The 23710-nt window shown below is 37.7% G+C and overlaps 1 protein-coding gene across 1 annotated transcript; it reads right to left on the bottom strand.

Moving 5' to 3' along the window:
- On the bottom strand, positions 1-23305 carry LOC128640555 (olfactory receptor-like protein OLF1). Its single transcript, XM_053693025.1, has 2 exons — positions 22505-23305; positions 1-519 (listed from the first exon to the last, which is right to left on the bottom strand). The coding sequence occupies exons 1-2, from the start codon at positions 23303-23305 to the stop codon at positions 1-3; spliced, it is 1320 nt and encodes a 439-aa protein (XP_053549000.1).
- Between the last annotated feature and the right edge of the window lie 405 nt (positions 23306-23710).

Genomic DNA, 23710 nt, shown 5'->3' with positions numbered 1-23710 from the left:
CTATGTTCTCCTCATTCGTCCACGTCGTGGAGGTCTTCCAGTGAGTCCCACTCCTTCTTGGATGTGGTCTTCTTCCTTTTTTCGGTGGCTTGATCTTGTAGTAACCCCTAAAAAATGCAACTCTGATGTTGAGGGTCCTGCATATTCATGTGTTCTTGGGCTATCTGTATCGGAGCCTGAACTAGTATCAACAGTATTAAGTTGTCTCCTGGTGTATACCCTCTGGTGGCGTGGTTGTCGTGGTCTAAAGCTTTGCCTTTCTTCAGGGCTCAGTGTCCACTTGTATACTTGTCTTTCCCTGTAGTCCTCAATCACTTGTTGTAACTTTTTATTTTTAAAGGCCATTAGGTAATCTTTGTATTCTTTTAACTGTTGTGTGAGTTTGTTTAACCAATTTTCACTCTGATCTTGTTGTAGAGTAGGGCCCTTAGTGGTATCAAACGTCACGATTTCATCCTTGACCTTATTGAGTAAAGCTCTAACTTCTTCTACCACCAAAAGTAGTAGATCTAGAGAGCACTTATTCAACACAGCACACCATTTTTTACAGAACTTACTGTTATTCCTCCCAATCGTGGGTACATTGTGTATCCTAAAAGCCCTTAGGGATCATCTTCTTTTTATAATATTCGGACAAGTAGACACCATGTAGATGTAAATCTACTTCTCTTTTCTTCAATTTCAATAAATTCAAATAGATGGTTTGGGCTGATTCTGTGTCCGTAGTGATTTCCTCATGTTCAAATAAGATCCTTGCTGCGCCCACCTCTGTCAGGGAGAGTGTTTCTGCTCCTTCTACATCCGGTGGTGCTGTTATAGATAGGCCCTGTGAGGCACTAATCAATGAAGGTGTATCCATAATTCCACACAGTGATCTGAGTGTCACCCAAGTGAACCCTGTGTGTTGGTGGCTGAAGAGGGGGAAGGCCACAGTGCAGTGGGTGCTGCAAAATATTACAATAAACACAGATAGCGCACTCCCACTCACCAACAATTACTCCAGACCAGGGTGCATAAAAAATATTCAATACAGTCCAATAATATGCACTCCCTGGATTTAAACACAGCACACTTTATTCAGTGACGTTTCGGGGCATTCACCCCTTCCTCAGACAACACAAAATGTGATACAAACAGTGTATAAATAAATAACAAGCCCCTCCCCCATATCAATTCAGCCAATCAAACAGGTAAGAGATAACATTACCTCCTGTGCAAGTAAATGCATCATCAAAGCAATAGAGGAACAATCATCAAAATTCCATAATATACATTATTAACATGCAAAATCTAGTGTGACATATATATCAAGTGACTTATTATATCTAGTGACATCTTTATAGTGGATATAGATCTATAACCAAATATATACATATATACATAGTAACATAGTAACATAGTAGATAAGGTTGAAAAAAGACTGAAGTCCATCGAGCTAAACCTATACAAATCTAAAATACTTACAAAAAGCTCCAGTTAAGCTTAAATAACCCCATTAAAATGTGACCCATTTAATACTAGCAATCATATCCATGAATTTTGTTTATATACAGAAATTTATCCAGACTATTTTTAAATGTATCTATGGTATTGGCATTCACTACCTCCTTTGGTAATGAGTTCCACAATTTTATTGCTCTTACAGTGAATAAACTTTTCCGTTGCAGGAGATTAAATCTCCTTTCCTCCAACCTTAAATTATGACCTCTTGTCAGAAACAATTTTCTTGGAATAAACAGAGCTTCTGCCATCTCTGTATATGGGCCTTGAATATATTTATATAAAGTAATCATGTCACCTCTCAAGCACCTTTTTTCTAAAGAAAACAGACCCAGTTTGGCTAGCCTCTCCTCATAGGTTAATTTCTCCAATCCCCTTATTAGCTTTGTGGCCCTTCTCTGAACTTTTTCTAGTTCTGCAATATCTTTTTTAGCAATCGGTCCCCAGAACTGCACTCCAAACTCAAGGTGAGGTCTTACCAGGGCTTTATATAATGACAGAATTATGCTTTCCTCCCTTGAATCAATGCCTCTTTTAATACATGCTAGTATCTTATTAGCCTTTGAAGCCGCTGCCCTGCATTGTGCACCCATCTTTAGCTTGTTATTTATTACTACTCCCAAATCCCTTTCCTCCTGTGTTTGGCTAAGTCTTGTCCCATTTAAAAAATACGTAGCCTGCTTATTTTTACTTCCAAAATGTAGAACCTTGCATTTTTCCGTATTAAATCTCATTTTCCATTCACTTGCCCATAGTTCTAATTTTAGCAAATCCCTTTGTAAAGAGAGTTCGTCCTGCTCTGACCTAATGACCTTACTTAACTTAGTATCATCTGCAAAAATAGAGATGTCGCTATTTAATCCTTGCTCCAAGTCATTTATAAAAATATTAAAAAGAACAGGGCCCAGTACTGATCCCTGGGGGACGCCACTGATTACCTTTGTCCAATCTGAGTATGATCCATTTACTACTACTCGTTGCTCCCTATCTTTTATCCAGTTATTTATCCATGAGATAACATTTTCAGCTATTCCCAGTCCCTTAATTTTGTGCATTAATCTCTCATGTGGCACTGTATCAAATGCCTTTGCAAAAACTAAGTATATCACATCAACTGATTCCCCTTTATCTATATTTTTACTTACTTCCTCGTAGAATCTAATTAGATTAGTTTGACATGATCTATTTCTCCTAAAGCCATGCTGATTAGAACTCATAATCTTGTTTACACGAATATGCTCATCAATATAATCCCTTATAATCCCTTCAAATATCTTCCCCACTATTGATGTCAGACTAACTGGTCTATAGCTTCCTGGATCATCCCTGCTTCCCTTTTTGAAGAGTGGCACCACATCAGCTTTACGCCAATCCTGGGGTACCATGCCTGAGGATAATGAGTCTTGAAAAATTAAGAGTAAAGGTTTGTCTATAACAGTGCTAAGTTCCCTTAACACCCTTGGGTGTATTCCATCTGGGCCTGGAGTTTTATTTACCTTAATATTTTCCAGTTTTTTCCTGATATCCTCTAAACAAAACCCAGTTAGTGGTATGGACTGGCATGTTCTATTCTGTTCCAAAGTATCATTCAATGGTTCCTCTCTTGTGTATACTGAAGAAAAAAACTGGTTTAGTACCTCAGCCTTCTCCCTGTCATTATTTATCATGCTACCCTCCACGCATTTTAATGTACCTATATTATCCTTCTTAGATTTTTTGCTATTTATGTACTTAAAGAACCTTTTAGGGTTACACTTAGAATCCTTGGCAATTCATTTTTCATTTTCAATTTTGGCTAATTTGATTGCTTTTTTGCATGCTTTGTTACATTCCTTATAAATATTGTATGCTGAGTCTGTACTATTTTCTTTTAATAATTTAAATGCCCTACGTTTTTTCCTAATTTCTCTTAACACATTTTTATTTAGCCATAACGGCTTTGTTTTTTTATTTTTATTTTTATAACCATATGGTATGTGTTGATATGTATATTTATTTAACACATTTTTAAATATTATCCATTTATCCTCTGTATTTTTATTAGAAAATACATTGTCCCAATTTATATTATTTAATGATTTCCTTAAATCGTTGAATTTTGCTTTCTTGAAATTAAAACTCTTAGTTAAACCTTTAAGACACTGCATATGAAAAGAGATTTCAAATGTGACCATGTTATGATCACTGTTACCCAAATGTTCTTTAACTTCTATGTTTGATATTATATCTGTATTGTTTGATAGCACTAAATCCAATATAGCTTTACTCCTAGTTGGCTCCTCTATTAATTGTGACAAGAAGTTATCCCTGAGAACATTTAAAAATCTATCCCCCTTAGCTGAATTACTAGTTTCATTGGCCCAGTTTATATCAGGGTAGTTAAAATCTCCCATAATTACAGCACTGTTATTAGCAGCCTTACCTATTTGGATAAGTAGTTGAGTTTCCTCCGGGTCACTAATGTTGGGAGGCTTGTAGCATGTTCCTAGTAATATTTTTTTAGGATTTTTCCCCCCACTCTTTATTTCAACCCACAGGGTCTCTACATTGTCACTTGTATCATAAATATCTTCCCTTATTGTAGGTTTAAGGTTAGGTTTAATATACATGCAGATTCCTCCACCCCTTTTATTATTCCTGTCCCTCCTAAATAATGTATACCCCTCTAAGTTAACTGCCCAGTCATGTGAATCATCCCACCAAGTTTCAGTTATACTGATAACATCATAGTCCTCTTCTGCAACTAAGAGCGTCAGCTCCCCCATTTTACCTGTCATGCTTCTTGCATTTGTTGTCATACATTTAATTTTCATGTGCTTTCTAATCAACAGCAATAAGATCAGAACATTCGCAGGTCAAGAGAACAACTATTATATTGATCACAAGGACTCAGTCCTAAATGCATAATCACCATGTACTGCATACCAACCTTAGTTAGCAACAAACACGCAATGTGGATCCGCCATTATTCACCATGCTGGAATCGGCACGGGGAGGTGGGCGTGGTCATCATAAAATACCTATCCTACGCCCTTCTCATGTGACCTGAATCCAGTCAATCCTGGAGCGGCATTAGACGTTGCCATAGCAACACATATCGCAGCGAGCTTGACCCAGACAGGAGCAACGCACTACGGCTTACACACTGTAACAACAGGTTGTCATGGCAACGTCCGACGCCCCCATAGTACACTAAACCCCCAGCCTATATATATATACATATATATATATATATATATATATTTATATACACACATCTACATATTTAGACATGTATATGTATGTATATATGTATTTAGACATGTATATGTATCATTGTTAAATCTCTTTGCCAGCCTTTTTTTATCTAACACCTAAAAAGTGTCAGACAAGTTAAGGAGCAGCCGTCTAATGTTCGAATCAGCCAATAGGATGAGAGCTACTAAAATTATATTGGCTGATTAGAAAAGCCAATAGAATTTCAGTAGCTCTCATCCTATTGGCTGATTTGAATTTCAGAAATCAAATCAGCCAATAGGAATGCAAGTGACGCCATTTTGAAAAGGCTCCCTTGCATTGAAGATTCAGTGTACGGCGGTGACCGTATGAAGAGGATACTCCGCGCTGGATGTCTTCAAGGATGGACTCGCTCCGCGCCGGGATGAAGATAGAAGATGCCACCTGGATGCAGATAGAAGACGCCGCCTGGATGTATGAAGATCTCGCTGCCTGGATGAAGACTTCGCTGCCTGGATGTCCGGACTTCAGAAACTGTAAGTGGATCGTCGGGGGTTAGTGTTAGGTTTTTTTTCAACTTTTTTGGGGTGTTTTTTTTTTTAGATTAGGGGTTGGGCGTTCTTAAAAGAGCTAAATGCCCTTTTCAGGGCAATGGAAAAGAGCTGAATGCCTTTTTAAGGGCAATGCCCATACAAATACCCTTTTGAGGGCAATGGGTAGCTTAGATTTTTGTTAGAGTTAGGTTTTATTATTTTGGGGGATTATGGGTGGTGGGTTTTAATGTTTGGGGTCTTAGTATTTTTTTTTCAGGGAAAATAGCTGATTTATTTAGGGCAATGCCCTACAAAAGGCCATTTTAAGGGCTATTGGTAGTTTATTGTAGGCTAGGGTTTTTATATTTTGGGTGGGCTTTTTATTTTTATAGGGCTATTAGATTAGGTGTAATTGTTTTTATTTTGGATAATTTTGTTTTGTTATTTTATGTAATTTAGTGTTTGTTATTTTTTGTAATTTAGCTTGAGAGGAAGCGAAGGGCACTGAATTAATAGGTACTAAAATTTGGGACACCTGAGGAGAAAAATGAGTCATATTTTGAACATTGTCAGAAGACTCCTGGACAGCATCCGTCTTAGACAATATTGGTTTAAAAAGTCTATCCTTAAAATTTTAAGTTCTCTCAACATGTGAGGAACAAAAAGGAATTGGTGGTTCAATATTAGCATTCAAACATAAAGGACATCTGTAATCTACAACAGAGTCTTTGTCCATTTTAACAGAATAAAAATAAATGAAATAATTAAATTATGAACAAATTTAATAAAGAAAAAATGTTACTGTCTCTTTAAATTTTAAAAAGAAACTGCTTTATTTTTTGAATAAAAACAAAAATGTTACTGCTTTATTTTTCAAGATATGTGAAATAAAAACGTCTTAATAACACCTCAAACAGCCTCTACACCTCAGCTATAGCTTTGCTGAGGTGCCTATCCTAGCAGGATAATGAAATAACTGATTCTTAAATTCAAAATGGAGCTGTTTCAGAAATGACAGGCTAGCAAATAACCATTTGATTTGAAAAACGTTAAGATGCAGATATCTCTACTCCATATACAGGAAGTGAGAGTGCAACAGATACATTTTTACCTCACACAAGCCCTAATAAATCCACCAAAATGAGCCAAGTTCACCTCAAGTCCCCAGTGCCTGCAAAACTGCCATACATAACCCCATTACAACACTAGGAGTAATGTATTAAATAACCCTCGCCTAGATTACAAGTCTTGCGTTAGGGTTAAAAAGCAGCGTTGGCCGGTCCTAACGCTGCTTTTTAACGCCCGCTGGTATTACGAGTCTTGAAATGACAGGCTCACCAATCACTTTTTTGGCCAGACTCGGAAATACCACAAATCCACTTACGTCAATTGCGTTTCCTATATTTTTAATGGGACTTGCATAGCGCCGGTATTACGAGTCTGCCAAAAAGTGAGCGGTAGACCCTCTCCTGTCAAGCCTGGTACCACATTATAAAGTCAGTAGTTAAGAGTTTTACACTACAATGCCATAGCATAAAACTCTTAACTAAAGTGCTAAAAATTACACTAACACCCATAAACTACCTATTAACCCCTAAACCTAGGCCCCCCACATCGTAAACACTAAAATAAATATTTTAACCCCTAATCTGCCGAACCGGACATTGCCGCCACTATAATAAATATATTAACCCCTAAACCGTCGCACTCCCGCATCGCAAACACTAGTTAACTATTATTAACCCCTAATCTGTCGGCCCTAACATCGCCGCCACCTACCTACATTTATTAACCCCTAATTTGCCGCCCCCAATGTCGCCGCCACTATAATAAAGTTATCAACCCCTAAACCTAAGTCTAACCCTAACCCCCCCTAACTTAAATATAATTTAAAAAAATCTAAATAAAATTACTATCATTAAATAAATTATTCCTATTTAAAACTAAATACTTACTTGTAAAATAAACCATAAGATAGCTACAATATAACTTATAGTTACATTGTAGCTAGCTTAGGGTTTATTTTTATTTTACAGGCAATGTTGTATTTATTTTAACTAGGTACAATAGTTATTAAATAGTTATTAACTATTTAATAACTACCTAGTTAAAATAAAGACAAATTTACCTGTAAAATAAAACATAACCTAAGTTACAATTACACCTAACACTACACTACAATTAAATTAATTACCTAAACTAACTACAATTAAATACAATTGAAAAAAAGTATCTAAAGTACGAAAAAAAACAAACACTAAATTACAGAAAATAAAAAAATAATTACAAGATTTTTAAACTAATTACACCTAATCTAATTCCCCTAACAAAATAAAAAAGCCCCCAAAAATAAAAAAAAGCCCTACCCTACACTAAATTACAAATAGCCCTTAAAAGGGACTTTTGCGGGGTATTGCCCCAAAGTAATCAGCTCTTTTACCTGTAAAAAAAAGTACAAATACCCCCCAAAATTAAAACCCACCACCCACACAACCAACCCTACTCTAAAACCCACCCAATCCCCCCTCAAAAAATCCTAACACTAACCCCTGAAGATAACCCTACCGTGAGACATCTTCACCCAACAGGGCAGAAGTGGTCCTCCAGACGGGCAGAAGTCTTCATCAAAGCAGGGTAGAAGCCTTCATCCAGAGGGCATCTTCTATCTTCATCCATCCGGCGCGGAGCGGGTCCATCTTCAAGACATCCGACGTGGAGCATAATCTTCTTTCTTCATCCGACGACTGAATGAAGGTTCCTTTAAATGACGTCATCCAAGATGGCGTCCCTTCAATTCCGATCGGAATTAAGGTAGAAAAAATCCTATTGGCTGATGCAATCAGCCAATATTATTGAAGTTCAATCCTATTGGCTGATCCAATCAGCCAATAGGATTGAGCTGGCATTCTATTGGCTGTTCCAATCAATGATATAATTCTATCAGCCAATTGGAATTGAAGGGACGCCATCTTGGATGACGTCATTTAAATGAACCTTCATTCAGTCGTCGGATGAAGAAAGAAGAGAATGCTCCGCATCGGATGTCTTGAAGATGGAACCGCTCCGCGCCAGATGGATGAAGATAGAAGATGCCGTCTGGATGAAGACTTCTGCCAGTCTGGAGGACCTCTCACAGTAGGGTGATCTTCAGGGGGTTAGTGTTAGGTTTTTTTAAGGGGGGATTGGGTGGGTTTAGAGTAGGGTTGGTTGTGTGGGTGGTGGGTTTTAATGTTGGGGGGGTATTTGTACTTTTTTTTTACAGGTAAAAGAGCCGATTACTTTGGGGCAATGCCCCACAAAAGGCCCTTTTAATTGCTATTTGTAATTTAGTGTAGGGAATGTTTTTTTTTTTTTCGGGGCCTTTTTTATTTTGTTAGGGGGATTAGATTAGGTGTAATTAGTTTAAAAATCTTGTAATTATTTTATTATTTTCTGTAATTTAGTGTTTTTTTTCATACTTTAGATAATTTTATTTAATTGTAATTAATTGTATTTAGTTTAGGTAATTAATTTAATTGTAGTGTAGTGTTAGGTGTAATTGTAACTTAGGTTAAGTTTTATTTTACAGGTAAATTTGTCTTTATTTTAACTAGGTAGTTATTAAATAGTTAATAACTATTTAATAACTATTGTACCTAGTTAAAATAAATAAAAAGTTGCCTGTAAAATAAAAATAAACCCTAAGCTAGCTACAATGTAACTATTAGTTATATTCAGTGACGTGCAGTGACGTCAGAGGTTGGTGAGGCAGTGGCTAGGATACGCCTTCATTCTTTAGATATCCTTTGTTGAAGAAATAGCAATGCACATGGGTGAGCCAATCACATGAGGTATCTATGTGCAGCCACCAATCAGCAGCTACTGAGCATATTTAGATATGATTTTCAACAAAGGATATCAAAAGAATGAAGACAATTAGATATTAGATGTAAATTGGAAAGTTATTTAAATTTGCATATGGGTTTCATATGGGTTTCATGTCCCTTTAAATGGTGTCTTGGAAAACTGGTCAACTTAGTAAACATCTGATTTTAGTCTAAAAGGATTGTAACAGAAACTCTTGCCAGATAACAAAATGCTTGCTCTGATTATGAGATCTAGAAATCCATGCCCATTAAAAGATGTTTAAAACATACTTTTTACTTTAATGCTGCAAATTATGCTTATAGATTCTTTCATTATTCAGTAAATATAAAAATGTCTTGATCCAGTGGCGGCTGGTGAAATTAAAAGATGATGGGGCGCTTGACCCCACCCCTTTAAATAAAGCCACACCATCAGATGGCACTACCAATTCATTAATTAAATAAATAAAAGGTAGACAGAAACACAGAAAAGCACTCGGGGGGAAAGGGAGAGAGAGACGGGGGAGAGAGACACAGAAGGTTAGAGAGAAAGAGAGAGAGAGACACAATCACACACAGAGGGTTAGAGAGAGAGACACAATCACACACAGAGGGTTAGAGAGAGAGAGACACAATCACACACAGAGGGTTAGAGAGAGAAAGAGAGACACAATTACACACAGAGGGTTAGAGAGAGAGAAAGAGAGAGAGACACAATCACACACATAGGGTTAGAGAGAGAGAAATAAAGAGAGAGTGAGAGACACAATCACACACAGAGGGTTAAAGAGAAAGAGAGACACAATCACATACAGAGGGTTAGAGAAAGAGAGACACAATCACACACAGAGGGTTAGAGAGAAAGAGAGACACAATCACACACAGAGGGTTAGAGAGAGAGAGAAATAGAGAGAGACACAATCATACACAGAGGGTTAGAGAGAAAGAGAGAGAGACACAATCTCACACAGAGGGTTAGAGAGAGAAAGAGACAATCATACACAGAGGGTTAGAGAGAGAGACACAATCACACACAGAGGGTTAGAGAGAGAGAGAGAGAGAGACAATCATACACAGAGGGTTAGAGAGAGGGAGAGAGAGACAATCACACACAGAGGGTTAGAGAGAGAGAGAGAGAGAAAGAGAGAGAGACACAATCACACACAGAGGGTTAGAGAGAGAGAGACACAATCACACACAGATGGTTAGAGAGAAAGAGAGACACACAATCACACACAGAGGGTTAGAGAAAGAGAGACACAATCATACACAGAGGGTTAGAGAGAGAGACACAATCACACACAGAGGGTTAGAGAGAGAGAGAGAGAGAGAGAGACAATCATACACAGAGGGTTAGAGAGAGAGAGACACAATCACACACAGAGGGTTAGAGAGAGAGAGAGAGAAAGAGAGAGAGACACAATCACACACAGAGGGTTAGAGAGAGAGACACACAATCACACACAGATGGTTAGAGAGAAAGAGAGACACACAATCACACACAGAGGGTTAGAGAGAGAAAGAGAGAGAGACACAATCACACACAGAGGGTTAGAGAGAGAGAGAAAGAGAGAGAGAGAGACACAATCACACACAGAGGGTTAGAGAGAGAGACACAATCACACACAGAGGGTTAGAGAAAGAGAGACACAATCATACACAGAGGATTAGAGAGAGAGAGACACAATCACACACAGAGGGTGAGAGAGAAAGAGAGAGACACAATCACACACAGAGGGTTAGAGAGAGAAAGAGAGAGAGACACACAATCACACACAGAGGGTGAGAGAGAAAGAGAGAGACACAATCACACACAGAGGGTTAGAGAGAGAAACAGAGAGAGACACAATCATACACAGAAGGTTAGAGAGAGAAAGAGAGACACAATCATACACAGAGGGTTAGAGAGAGAGACACAATCACACACAGAGGGTTAGAGAGAGAGAGAGACACAATCATAAACAGAGGGTTAGAGAGAGAGAGAGAGACACAATCACACACAGAGGGTTAGAGAGACACATAAGGGATGAGAGTCAGAGCGGGAGGAAGAGAGACAGAGAGAGAAAGAGACCATGGGGGAGAACAACATATAAGGAGAGAGATGGAAAGATAGAGAGAGAGACACACGCACACACAAGGGGGGTAGAGGGACCACTGCATTTTTAAGTAATAAAACAGCAGAGCTACAGAGAGTTCATAAAGTGAGACTATAAATTAGTGTGAAGTACAGAGGCAAGCTGCTAAGTTAGTGGGTGTAAAGTTTGAGTAAACAAAATACAAAAATGACCCTGCTGTAAAAGAGTAAAAAAACACTAAACCACATTCATTAAATTATCATTTTCACTAACAGAATCCCTTTCAGTAAAATCTTACTTTAATAAGATGTGGCTGAAACACTGCTCTCTCTGCCTCTCTTCCTGCTCTGTAAGGATTCAGGAAGTGACAGTGGCACATTCCACTGCACTTAGAGGGGAAGAACAGAACTCTCTTTTTCACTTTAGCAAAGCTAGCAGGTTCACAGGACAGCAACAAAATATATGAAAGTTGTTTTTTTCCATTTTTGTTTTGTTTTATATGATTTAACATCCAGCCCCAACCCTAAGTTCCACTTACTAATGCCTCTCACTGGATTGGTTCAGCCCAAATAGGACTGCCTCAAATAAGCAGTTAATGGGCCATGCAATGATCTTAACCACTTTCATCCAGTAGGTGGCGCAGCATGTTGTGTAATGGTGGGCAGACCTGCTTGTGCCTCTCCTTTGCACAACATGTAGCTGTGAGAAAAAAAATGCTGGGGGGAAAAAAATTACAATTTTTTTTTTTTTTTTTAAATCCAATAAAAAAAAAATATATTTTTGCCCATATGAGAGGTGAAGCACTGCCTCACCTGCCTCTAGTGACTGCACATCACTGGTTATATTGTAGCTAGCTTAGGGTTTATTTTAAAGGTAAGTATTTAGTTTTAAATAGTAATAATTTAGTAAATTGTAGTAATTTTATTTAGATTAATTTAAATTATATTTAAATTGGGGGGTTAGGTTTAGACTTAGGTTTAGGGATTAATATGTTTATTATAGTGGTGGCTACGTTGGGGGCGGCAGATTAGGGGTTAATAAATGTAGTTAGGTTGCGGCGACATTGGGGCGGAAGATTAGGGGTTAATAAATATAATGTAGGTGTCGGCAATGTTGGGGGCAGCAGATTAGGGGTTCATAAGTATAATATACGTGGCGGCGGTGTCCAGAGCGGCAGATTAGGGGTTAATAATATAATGTAGGTGTCGCGATTTTGGGGTGGCAGATAAGGGGTTAATAAGTGTAAGATTAGGGGTGTTTAGACTCATTCATGTTAGGGTGTTAGGTGTAGACATAAAATGTATTTCCCCATAGGAATCAATGGGGCTGCGTTAGAAGCTGAACGCTGCTTTTTTGCAGGTGTTAGGTTTTTTTTCAGCCGGCTCTCCCCCATTGATTGCTATGGGGAAATCGTGCACGAGCACGTTTTACCAGCTCACTGCTAATGTAAGCAACGCTGGTATTGAGGTGAGATGTTTAGCAAAATTTTGCTCTTCGCTCACTTTTTTGCGGTTAACGCCGGTTTTCTAAAAACCTGTAATACCAGCGCTGTCTGCAAGTGAGCAGTGAGCATAAACTGCTCATTAGCACCGCACCCCTCCTAACGCAAAACTCGTAATCTAGGTGCCTGTTAGGGAAATAGTAAAGTGCCATGTTTTTTCCTTAAAGCTTCTTAAGAAAATAAATTAGCACTTACCTTAATAAATCTACCTGCAGCAAGGCAGCTCACTAGATTTAGAGAGGTCCTTTCCCTCACATTGATCTGTGGAAAATAATAATAAGGGCAGCAACATTTATTTAAAGGGACAGTAAAGTCAAAACTAAACTTGCATGATTCAGATAGGGCATGCAATTTTAAACAACTTCCCAATTTACTTTTATCATCAACTTTGCTTTGTTCCCTTGGTGGTATTTTTGAAAAACTAAACCTAGCTAGGCTCAAACTGATTTCTAAACCGTTGACTGCAAAGGGCTTTAATTCTCTTTATGTATATATTTATATCTTTATATGTGTATATGGCTGTAAATATATATATATATACTGTATATATATATATATATATATATATATATATATATATATATATATACACACACATACACACATCTTCATTTTTAGACATGTATATGTATGTATCTCAATGTTCTATCTCTTTGCCAGACTTTTTTTTATCTAACACCTAAAAAGTAGCGGACAAGTTAAGGAGCAGCGGTCTAATGTTCAAATCAGCCAATAGTATGAGAGCTACTAAAATTCTATTGGCTGATTAGAAAAGCCAATAGAATTTCAGTAGCTCAAAATCTATTGGCTGATTTGAACAGCCAATATGATTTCAGTAACTGTCATTCTATTGGCTGATTTGAATTTCAGAAATCAAATCAGCCAATAGGAATGCAAGGGACGCCATTTTGAAAAGGCTCCCTTGTATTGAAGATTCAGTGTACGGCGGTGACCGTATGAAGAGGATGCTCCGCGCTGGATGTCTTCAAGGATGGACCCGCTCCGCGCTAGGATGAAGATAGAAGATGCCGACTGGATGCAGATAGAAGACGTTTGGATGTATGAAGATCTCGGTGCCTGGATGAAGACTTCGCCGCCTGGATGTCCGGACTTCAGAAACTGTAAGTGGATCGTCAGGGGTTAGTGTTAGTTTTTTTTAAACTTTTTTGGGTGGGTTTTTTTTTTAGTTTAGGGTTTGGGCGTTCTTAAAAGAGCTAAATGCCCTTTTCAGGGCAATGGAAAAGAGCTGAATGCCTTTTTAAGGGCAATGTCCATACAAATACCCTTTTGAGGGCAATGGGTAGCTTAGATTTTTGTTAGAGTTAGGTTTTTTATTTTGGGGAATTGTTGGTGGTGGGTTTTACTGTTTGGGGTCTTTGTATTTTTTTTTTCAGGGAAAAGAGCTAATTTATTTAGGGCAATGCGCTACAAAAGGCCATTTTAAGGGCTATTGGTAGTTTATTCTAGGCTAGGGTTTTTATATTTTGGGTGAGTTTTTTATTTTTATAGGGCTATTAGATTAGGTGTAATTGTTTTTATTTTGAATAATTTCGTTTGTTATTTTTTGTAATTTATTGTTTTTTATATTTTGTAATTTAGTGTTTTTTATTTTTTGTAACTATAGATTTAATTTTTTTTTAGTAGTGTTAGGTTTTTTAATGTGTAATTAGTTTATGTAATTTGCAGTTATTTTAATTTTAGTATAATAGTAATGTTAGTTTAATATATAGTTTAAACTTAGCTTTTTTTAATTTCACAGGTAAGTTTTTATTTATTTTAAGATAGGAATATTGTAATTTTAATATAAAGTTAGGGGGTTGTTAGGTTTAGGGGTTAATAGTTTAATTTAGTTTTTGTGATGTGGGGGGCTGTTGGTTAAGGGGTTAATAGGTTTATTTAGTGGCAGTGATGTGGGAGGCCAGAGGGTTAGGGATTATTAACTTTAGTGGCAGCGATGTCGGGGAGTGATGGAATAGGGGTTAACAACTTTAATATAGTGTGGGCGATGTTGGGGTGCGGGGGAATAGGGATTAATAACTTTAGTGGCAGCGATGTCGGAGAGTGATGGAATAGGGGTTAATAACTTTATTATAGTGTGGGCGATGTTGGGGTGCGGGGGAATAGGGGTTAATAACTTTATTATAGTGGCGGCGATGTCGGGGAGTGTCGGAATAGGGGTAAATAACTTTATTTAGGTGGCGGCAATGTCGGTATTGTGGCAGATTAGGGGTTAATAACTTTATTTCAGTATCGGCGATGTCGGGGGCAGCATTAGGGGTGTTCAGACTTGGGGTTTATGTTAGACATCAATGGGGTTGCATTACGGCGATTGCCATTCCGCACCTCAGGTGTTAGTTTTTTTTCTAACACCCTCTCCCCATTGATGTCTATGGGGAAAGCGTGCACAAGCACGTATTCTCAGCCCTTGGATTTTGTGCAGTTTGGAGCTCATCGCCACCATATCGCACACACAAGGCGGCTTTTCTAAAACTTGTAATGGCAGCGCTATAGAGGGTGAAATAACGCAACTTTTGTTGCGTTCGTTTTGCACCCTCTATACCGCAAAACTTGTAATCTAGGTGAGTGTGATTTATTTTTAGGGGCTTTCCTTGTTGCCTGATACAGGACTTTAAGTGAAGAGTGTTTGCTTTGATGGCTTAATAAAGCTGCTTTTATTTAGCGAACCTAGTAACCTTCTGAGATGACGCACCTAATATGTATGGCAAACACGACAAGTGAAATATATTTATAGGGACAGGACACTGTAATTATTTTTCTGCACTTTAATGTGTTCACAAAGATGCATTTTACCTGCTGGAGTGTATTAAATTGTTTACAAACAGCTCTTTTGACTTTATTTTGTCATTTTAAATGGCTGTTGTATCTCCACCTATACTGAAAAGTTCAATACGAAAGTAATAGTTATAAAAAAGCTATGTAAACAAGAAATAATCAGGTTCATGTTGCACTAAAATGTCAGCCAGAAGTTTAGAGATTATTCTTTATTCTTATTTATTCTTTTTTGTAGCATGATCAGTGTACTTTATTATTGAGATCCCTAAACAGGACAGAGGTCATGACATTAATATTATTTTACCTTGTCTCCAAAAGCTACATTATCTGTTCAGTGCTATTCAATCTCAAGCAAGAGTGACTCTACTGCTCAGGGAAGTATACAGTGTATGTTTAGCTTTACTTATATCAGTTCCTTGCCTCTTTTGTCACCCCTTGTACCCCCTTATCATGTACCCTACTAGCCAAACAAGCCTGTAGACCACCTTTATGTGAGGTGAGTTACAACAGTGCATCTCATCATGGCAGGACCCTCCACCCATTTACTCTTATTAATGCTACCTTTGTGTATTATACCTGTGGAATCTGTTGGCACTCTACACATAATAATAATAATAATAATAATAATAATAATAATAATAATAATAATAATAATAATAATAATAATAGTAATATACACAGGAATGTCATATGTGAGCACTTGCTATTAAAATCACTTTATACAAATGTTCTCTGGAGCATTAATTGTAGCAACACACAATACTATTTTCCCTACACTGGCCAGCTGTCTGAAAAATACTATTAAAAATACACATAAAATCAGAGCATAACTTTACTACCGAAGTTTATTATCTGCTTGATGGAGACCTCTGCTGTAAAAGCATTGGGGTTAATGAGACAAGACAGTGGCACACAATAAGTAACTACTTGTGTTTGATGGCACCAGCTTTTCACTTCAGCACCGGCACCGTACAACAACTATTTTGTATAACTGTAGCAAACAAGGGAACAACTTCACATTTTCTTCCCAGAAAGTATTTTTCTGGGTGAAATACTACATAATAAAAAAAAAACAAAAAACAAAAAAAAACATCACGTTTGCCTTTTATACAAAGATAAAAATACTAACAAGATTTTTGTGAGACATTGGTTACACTACTACAAAGTTATACCTGTACACACTACTATAAGGTTACACCTGTACACACTACTACAATGTTACACCTGTACACACTACTACAAAGTTACACCTGTACACACTACTACAAAGTTATACCTGTACACACTACTACAAGGTTACACCTGTACACACTACTACAAAATTACATCTTTACACACTACTACAAGGTTACACCTGTACACACTACTACAAAGTTACACCTGTACACACTACTACAAGGTTACACCTGTACACACTTCTACAAGGTTACACCTGTACACACTACTACAAGGTTACACATATACACACTACTACAAGGTTACACATGTACACACCACTACAAGGTTACACCTGTGCTCACTACTACAAGGTTACACTTGTACACACCACTACAAGGTTACACCTGTACACACTACTACAAAGTTACACCTGTACACACCACTACAAGGTTACACCTATACACATTACTACAAGGTTACACCTGTACACACTACTACAAGGTTACACCTGTACACACTACTAGAAGCTTTTCATAAAAAGGTAAAAGTCATATGTGATTTTCATGTGATATTAATTACAAATAAAAGCCTATAACACATTATTAATAGGAGTAACCGACCACAATTATAATATCAGTAAATGTACAAATATGCACCAAAGCTGAAGTGAAAATGTCCCAAATAGATATTAAGTTTATTATCAATAAAGCATCTCATATATTTTTGGTTCAGCACCCTTGGTAGTGCTTTCTGATTGGTCGCTACATTTAGCCACCAATCAGCAAGCGCTACCCAAGTGCTGAACTAAAAAGGTGCCATCTCCTAAGCTTACATTCCTTCTTTTCAAATAAAGATACCAAGAGAATGAAGAAAATTTGATAATAGGAGTAAATTAGACCATTCAATTTTACGCAACTTTCTATCTGAATTATGAAAGAAAAACAATTAGGTTTCATAGCCCTTTAATTTGTAAACGGAAGAAAATTGGATTTATTTTTATTTGCAGGATTTATTAGGAGTTTAATTTAGACTTTTAAGGAGATCGACCTTTATATCTTGTTTAATGATGGCAATACAGCCAGATATTTTATGACTACTAATGACTACAAATGACTCGTTTATGTGCATTTATCTCCTATATTATCTATGGTTCAAGCCCTGAGGAATAAACAAAACCTGCAAAAAATAAGGCCTAGATTACGAGTTTTTCGGTAGCTGAAAAAGCAGCGTTAACAGGTGCTAACGCTGCTTTTTTACACTGGCTGGTATTACAAGTTTTGCAGGTTTAGGGGCCCCGCACACTTTTTTGGCCTTACCGCAAAACGACTTACGTAAACTTCGGAAAGTCTTTTTTCTATGGGACTTTTATAGCGCTGGTATTACGAGTCTTTCCTGGGAGGCCAAAAAGTGAGTGGTACACCCTCTACCACCAAGAATCCTAACGCATTTGAAAGTCAGTAGTTATGAGTTTTATGTACAACGCGGTAGCATAAAACTCATAACTAAAGTGCTAAAAAGTACACTAAACACCCATAAAGTACCTATTAACCCCTAAACCGAGGCCCTCCCACATTGCAAACACTAAAATACATTTTTTAACCCCTAATCTGCCGCTCCGGACACCGCCGCCACCTACATTGTAATTATTAACCCTTAATCTGCCGCTCCGGACACCGCCGCCACCTACATTAAAATTATTAACCCCTAATCTGTCGCTCCGGACACTGCCGCCACCTTCATTATAATTATTAACCCCTAATCTGCTGCTACGGACACCGCCACCACCTACATTATAATTATTAACCCCTAATCTGGCGCTTGGGACACCGCCGCCACCTACATTATAATTATTAACCCCTAATCTGCCGCTCCGGACACCGCCGCCACCTACATTATAATTATTAACCCCTAATCTTCTGCCCCCAACGTCACCGCCACTATATTAAATGTATTAACCCCTAAACCTAAGTCTAACCCTAACACCCCCTAACTTAAATATAATTTAAATAAATCTAAATAAATATTAATATCATTACCTAAATAATTCCTATTTAAAACTAAATACTTACCTATAAAATAAACCCTAAGCTAGCTACAATATAACTAATAGTTACATTGTATCTAGCTTAGGTTTTATTTTTATTTCACAGGCAAGTTTGTATTTATTTTAACTAGGTAGAATAGTTACTAAATAGTTATTAACTGTTTACTAACTACCTAGCCAAAATAAATACAAAAGTACCTGTAAAATAAAACCTAACCTAAGTTACACTAACACCTAACACTACACTATAATTAAATAAATTAACTAAATTAAATACTATTAAATAAATTAAATTAGCTAAAGTACAAAAAAAACAAACACTAAATTACAGAAAATAATAAACAAATTACAGATATTTAAACTAGTTACACCTAATCTAATAGCCCTATTAAAATAAAAAAGTCCACCCAAAATAAAAAAAAACCTAACCTAGACTAAACTACCAATAGCCCTTAAAAGGGCCTTTTGCGGGGCATTGCCCCAAAGTAATCAGCTCTTTTACCTGTAAAAAAAATACAAACACCCCCCAACAGTAAAACCCACCACCCACACAACCAACCCCCCAAATAAAATACTAAATAAAAAAACCTAAGCTCCCCATTGCCCTGAAAAGGGTATATGGCTGGGCATTGCCCTTAAAGGGGCAGTTAGCTGTTTTGCCACCCAAACCCTAACCTAAAAAGAAAACCCACCCAATACACCCTTAAAAAAACCTAACACTAACCCCTGAAGATCGACTTACCGGGAGACGTCTTTATCCAAGCCGGGCCGAAGTCCGCAATGAAGCCGGGAGACGTCTTCATCCAAGCCGGGCGAAGTGGTCCTCCATATGGGCAGAAGTCTTCATCCAGACGGCATCTTCTATCTTCAACCATCCGGCGCGGAGCGGGTCCATCTTCAAGACATCCGACGCGGAGCATCCTCTTCATCCGATGACTAAAGCTGAATGAAGGTACCTTTAAGTGACGTCATCCAAGATGGCGTCCCTTAGATTCCAATTGGCTGATAAAATTCTATCAGCCAATCGGAATTAAGGTAGAAAAAATCCTATTGGCTGATGCAATCAGCCAATAGGATTTAAGTTCAATCCTATTGGCTGATCCAATCAGCCAATAGGATTGAGCTCACGTTCTATTGGCTGTTCCAATCAGCCAATAGAATGCAAGCTCAATCTTATTGGCTGATTGGATCAGCCAATAGGATTCAAGTTCAATCCCATTGGCTGATTGCATCAGCCAATAGGATTTTTTTTACCTTAATTCCGATTGGCTGATAGAATTCTATCAGCCAACTGGAATCTAAGGGACGCCATCTTGGATGACGTCACTTAAAGGTACCTTCATTCAGCTTTAGTCGTCGGATGAAGAGGATGCTCCACGTCGGATGTATTGAAGATGGACCCGCTCCGCGCCGGATGGATGAAGATAGAAGATGCCGTCTGGATGAAGACTTCTGCCCGTCTGGAGGACCACTTCGCCCTTCTTGGATGAAGACTTCTCCCGGCATTGTTGAGGACTTCGGCCCGGCTTGAATGAAGACGTCTCCCGGTAAGTCGATCTTCAAGGGGTTAGTGTTAGGTTTTTTTAAGGGTGTATTGGGTGGGGTTTTTTTAGTTTAGGGTTTGGGTGGCAAAAGAGCTAACTGCCCTTTTAAGGGCAATGCCCATCAAAATGCCCTTTTCAGGGCAATGGGGAGCTTAGGATTTTTTAGTTAGTATTTTATTTGGGGGGTTGGTTGTGTGGGTGGTGGGTTTTACTGTTGGGGGGGGGTTGTTTGTATTTTTTTTTTACAGGTAAAAGAGCTGATTACTTTGAGGCAATCCCCCGCAAAAGGCCCTTTTAAGGGCTATTGGCAGTTTAGTTTAGGTTAGGGTTTTTTGTTTTTTTTGAGGGGGGCTTTTTATTTTAATAGGGCCATTAGATTAGGTGTAATTAGTTTAAATATCTGTAATTTGTTTATTATTTTCTGTAATTTAGTGTTTTTTTGTACTTTAGATAATTTAATTTAATTTATTTAATAGTATTTAATTAAGTTATTTAATTATAGTGTAGTGTTAGGTGTTAGTGTAACTTAGGTTAGGTTTTATTTTACAGGTACTTTTGTATTTATTTTAGCTAGGTAGTTATTAAATAGTTAATAACTATTTAGTAACTATTCTACCTAGTTAAAATAAATACAAACTTGCCTGTAAAATAAAAATAAACCCTACGCTAGATAAAATGTAACTATTAGTTATATTGTAGCTAGCTTAGGATTTATTTTACAGGTAAGTATTTAGTTTTAAATAAGAATTATTTAGTTAATGATAGGAATTTTATTTAAATTTATTTAAATTATATTTAAGTTAGTTATGGCTAGGGTTAGACTTAGGTTTAGGGGTTAATACATTTAATATTGTGGCGGCGACATTGCGGGCGGCAGATTAGGGGTCAATAAATGTAGGTAGGTGGTGGCGATGTTAGGGACGGCATATTAGGGGTTAATAATATTTAACTAATGTTTGCGAGGCGGGAGTGCGGCGGTTTAGGGGTAAATATGTTTATTATAGTGGCGGCGACGTTGGGGCAGCAGATTAGGGGTTACTAAATGTAGGTAGGTTGCTGCGACATAGGGGGTGGCAGATTAGGGGTTAATAAATATAATGTAGGTGTCGGCGATGTTGGGGGCAGCAGATTAGGGGTTAATAAGTATAATGTAGGTGGCGGCGATGTCGGGGGTGGCAGATTAGGGGTTAATAAGTGTAAGATTAGGGGTGTTTAGACTTGGGGGTTCATGTTAGGGTGTTAGGTGTAAACATAAATTTTATTTCTCAATAGGAATCAATGGGGCTGCGTTACTCAGTTTTACGCTGCTTTTTTGCAGGTGTTAGACTTTTTTTCAGCCTGCTCTCCCCGTTGATTCCTATGGGGAAATCGTGCACGAGCATGTTACACCAGCTCACCGCTGACTTAAGCAGCGCTGGTATTGAAGTGAGATTTGGAGCAAAATGTTGCTCTACGCTCACTTTTTGTCTTTTAACGCCGGCTTTATAAAAACTTGGAATACCAGCGCTGCAGGTAAGTGAGCGGTGAGAGAAAACTGCTCATTAGCACTGCACCCCTGTTACCGCAAAACTCGTAATCTAGGCATAAGTGTTTGTTTGGTTTTATTAAAACCATTTGCAACTGTCATTATGTAATTATAGTTTGTATGGTTGTATTCTTGTTGTTGCTATTGTTCTCTGTGTGTGTTTTTTTTCCCTAATGGGCAATTAAAGGGAAATATAAATGAGTTGCTGTATAGATCAAACAATCACTGTGTAGCATGTAACAGTCCTGAAGTTTTAGGAGGCACTCTGAGGAAAATGAAAAAATATAATTTTCAGAGGAAAATTACAGCAAAAGTTGGAAAAAATCAGTACTAAAGCTGCATTGTAGGGCTGTTGATATCTTTTTTTACTATACATAATTAAATACTTTTCTTTTTACCATCCCTTTATAATACTTTAGTCTCAAGAGCATAAAAGCCCTGCCCACGTGTTTAGGATACATCTGTGTAGGCACAGAGTCATCTCATTAGTGTCATTTCTAGGGAGCTGCTTTGTACCACTATTTAGTATTATTACACCCCAAACCTCAACGTTGTTCAATGCACTGAATTAAGGGATAGTGCCTTTTTACAATCATCATAAGGACATTGTTACCAGAAAGAGACGTGGGATTTAAATACAAATAATATTAGCAATAAGAAGTGACCCCGTCCACCTCCCCTTTCACTTTTGAGATTTAATTTTGTGGTCAACTTTTCGCATTTCTCAAATATTATAATCTAACAATTCCTCTGCCTTTAGATATATTTGCCTGGAAGAATTTCTTTAGAGCTCCTTTAAGTTCATTATTTCTTAAGCTATATATGATCGGGTTTAGGAGAGGAATGGTGAGTGCATACGCAAGGGTAACTCTTTTGTTGGCTTCCATTGAAAACACAGACGTTGGTCGCATGTAAATGCTCAAAGTTGTACCGTAAAATAACATTACTACAATGAGGTGGGAGGAGCAGGTGGAGAACGCCTTTGACCTTCCATCTGAGGACTGGATCTTAAAGATTGTGTTTATGATAAATATGTAGGAGGTCAATGTTAAAAAGAAGGGACCAAATCCTAAGAAGATACCTTCTATATATGTGATCATCTCTATAAGGCTGGTTCCAGTGCAAGAGAGTTTCAGGAGAGCAGTTAAATCACAGAAGAAATGGTTAAGTTTATTTGAGTCACAGTAACAAGCTACAAAGGCGAACCAGGCATGTGGGAAAGTGTCAGCGAACCCTAATAACCATGAGAAAATGGCTAACAGGAGACAAACTCTGTGGTTCATGGATACTGAGTAATGCAAAGGGTAACAAATGGCTACGTATCGGTCATACGCCATAGCGGAGAGCAGAAGAAATTCAGTGCTTGTGAAGGCCAGAAAGCCGTACATCTGAAGCACACAAGCTGCGAGAGAAATACTCCTGTTCTGTGTGACAAGAGAAGAGATGGCCCAGGGAAGAGTGACAGAACTAAAGCACATGTCACTCAAGGACAGATTGATAAGAAAGAAAAACATGGGCTTGTGCAAGTGAGGATAAGAACACCCCAAGAGAATTATTAGGAAATTGGCCATGATGGCCTGAAGATAAAAAACAGACAAAACAAAAACCAGCGGCCGCCCATTCTCACAGTTATGGTGGAGACCAGAGATAATGAGATAAGTAGCACAGACGCGGCTTCCATTCTGTGGGATTAGCATAGTGTCTGCAAAACAAAGGAACCTGGTGTGAAAATATCTGTGTGTCAATAGATTTATTTGTGACAAACGTTTTGCTTAAAGAATGACATATTATGTTGTTTCACAGCAGAGAATATTAAGGTTTATTCCATACAACCACATTTGCAGTTTAACCACTGGGGTTGATGAGAAGCCTTTAGAAAAGTTGTATTATTTATCTATTAATTTCTCAATTAAAGTCTATGGCTATTTTTGGAGATAAATCATTTGATGCGTTTTGTTAAAGGATTGTGATCAACC

Source organism: Bombina bombina, chromosome 9 (assembly GCF_027579735.1).
Source record: "Bombina bombina isolate aBomBom1 chromosome 9, aBomBom1.pri, whole genome shotgun sequence".
NCBI classification, from domain to species: domain Eukaryota; kingdom Metazoa; phylum Chordata; class Amphibia; order Anura; family Bombinatoridae; genus Bombina; species Bombina bombina.
The sequence above is the reverse complement of the archived record's forward strand: the minus strand, read 5'-3'. Positions and strand labels throughout refer to the sequence as shown.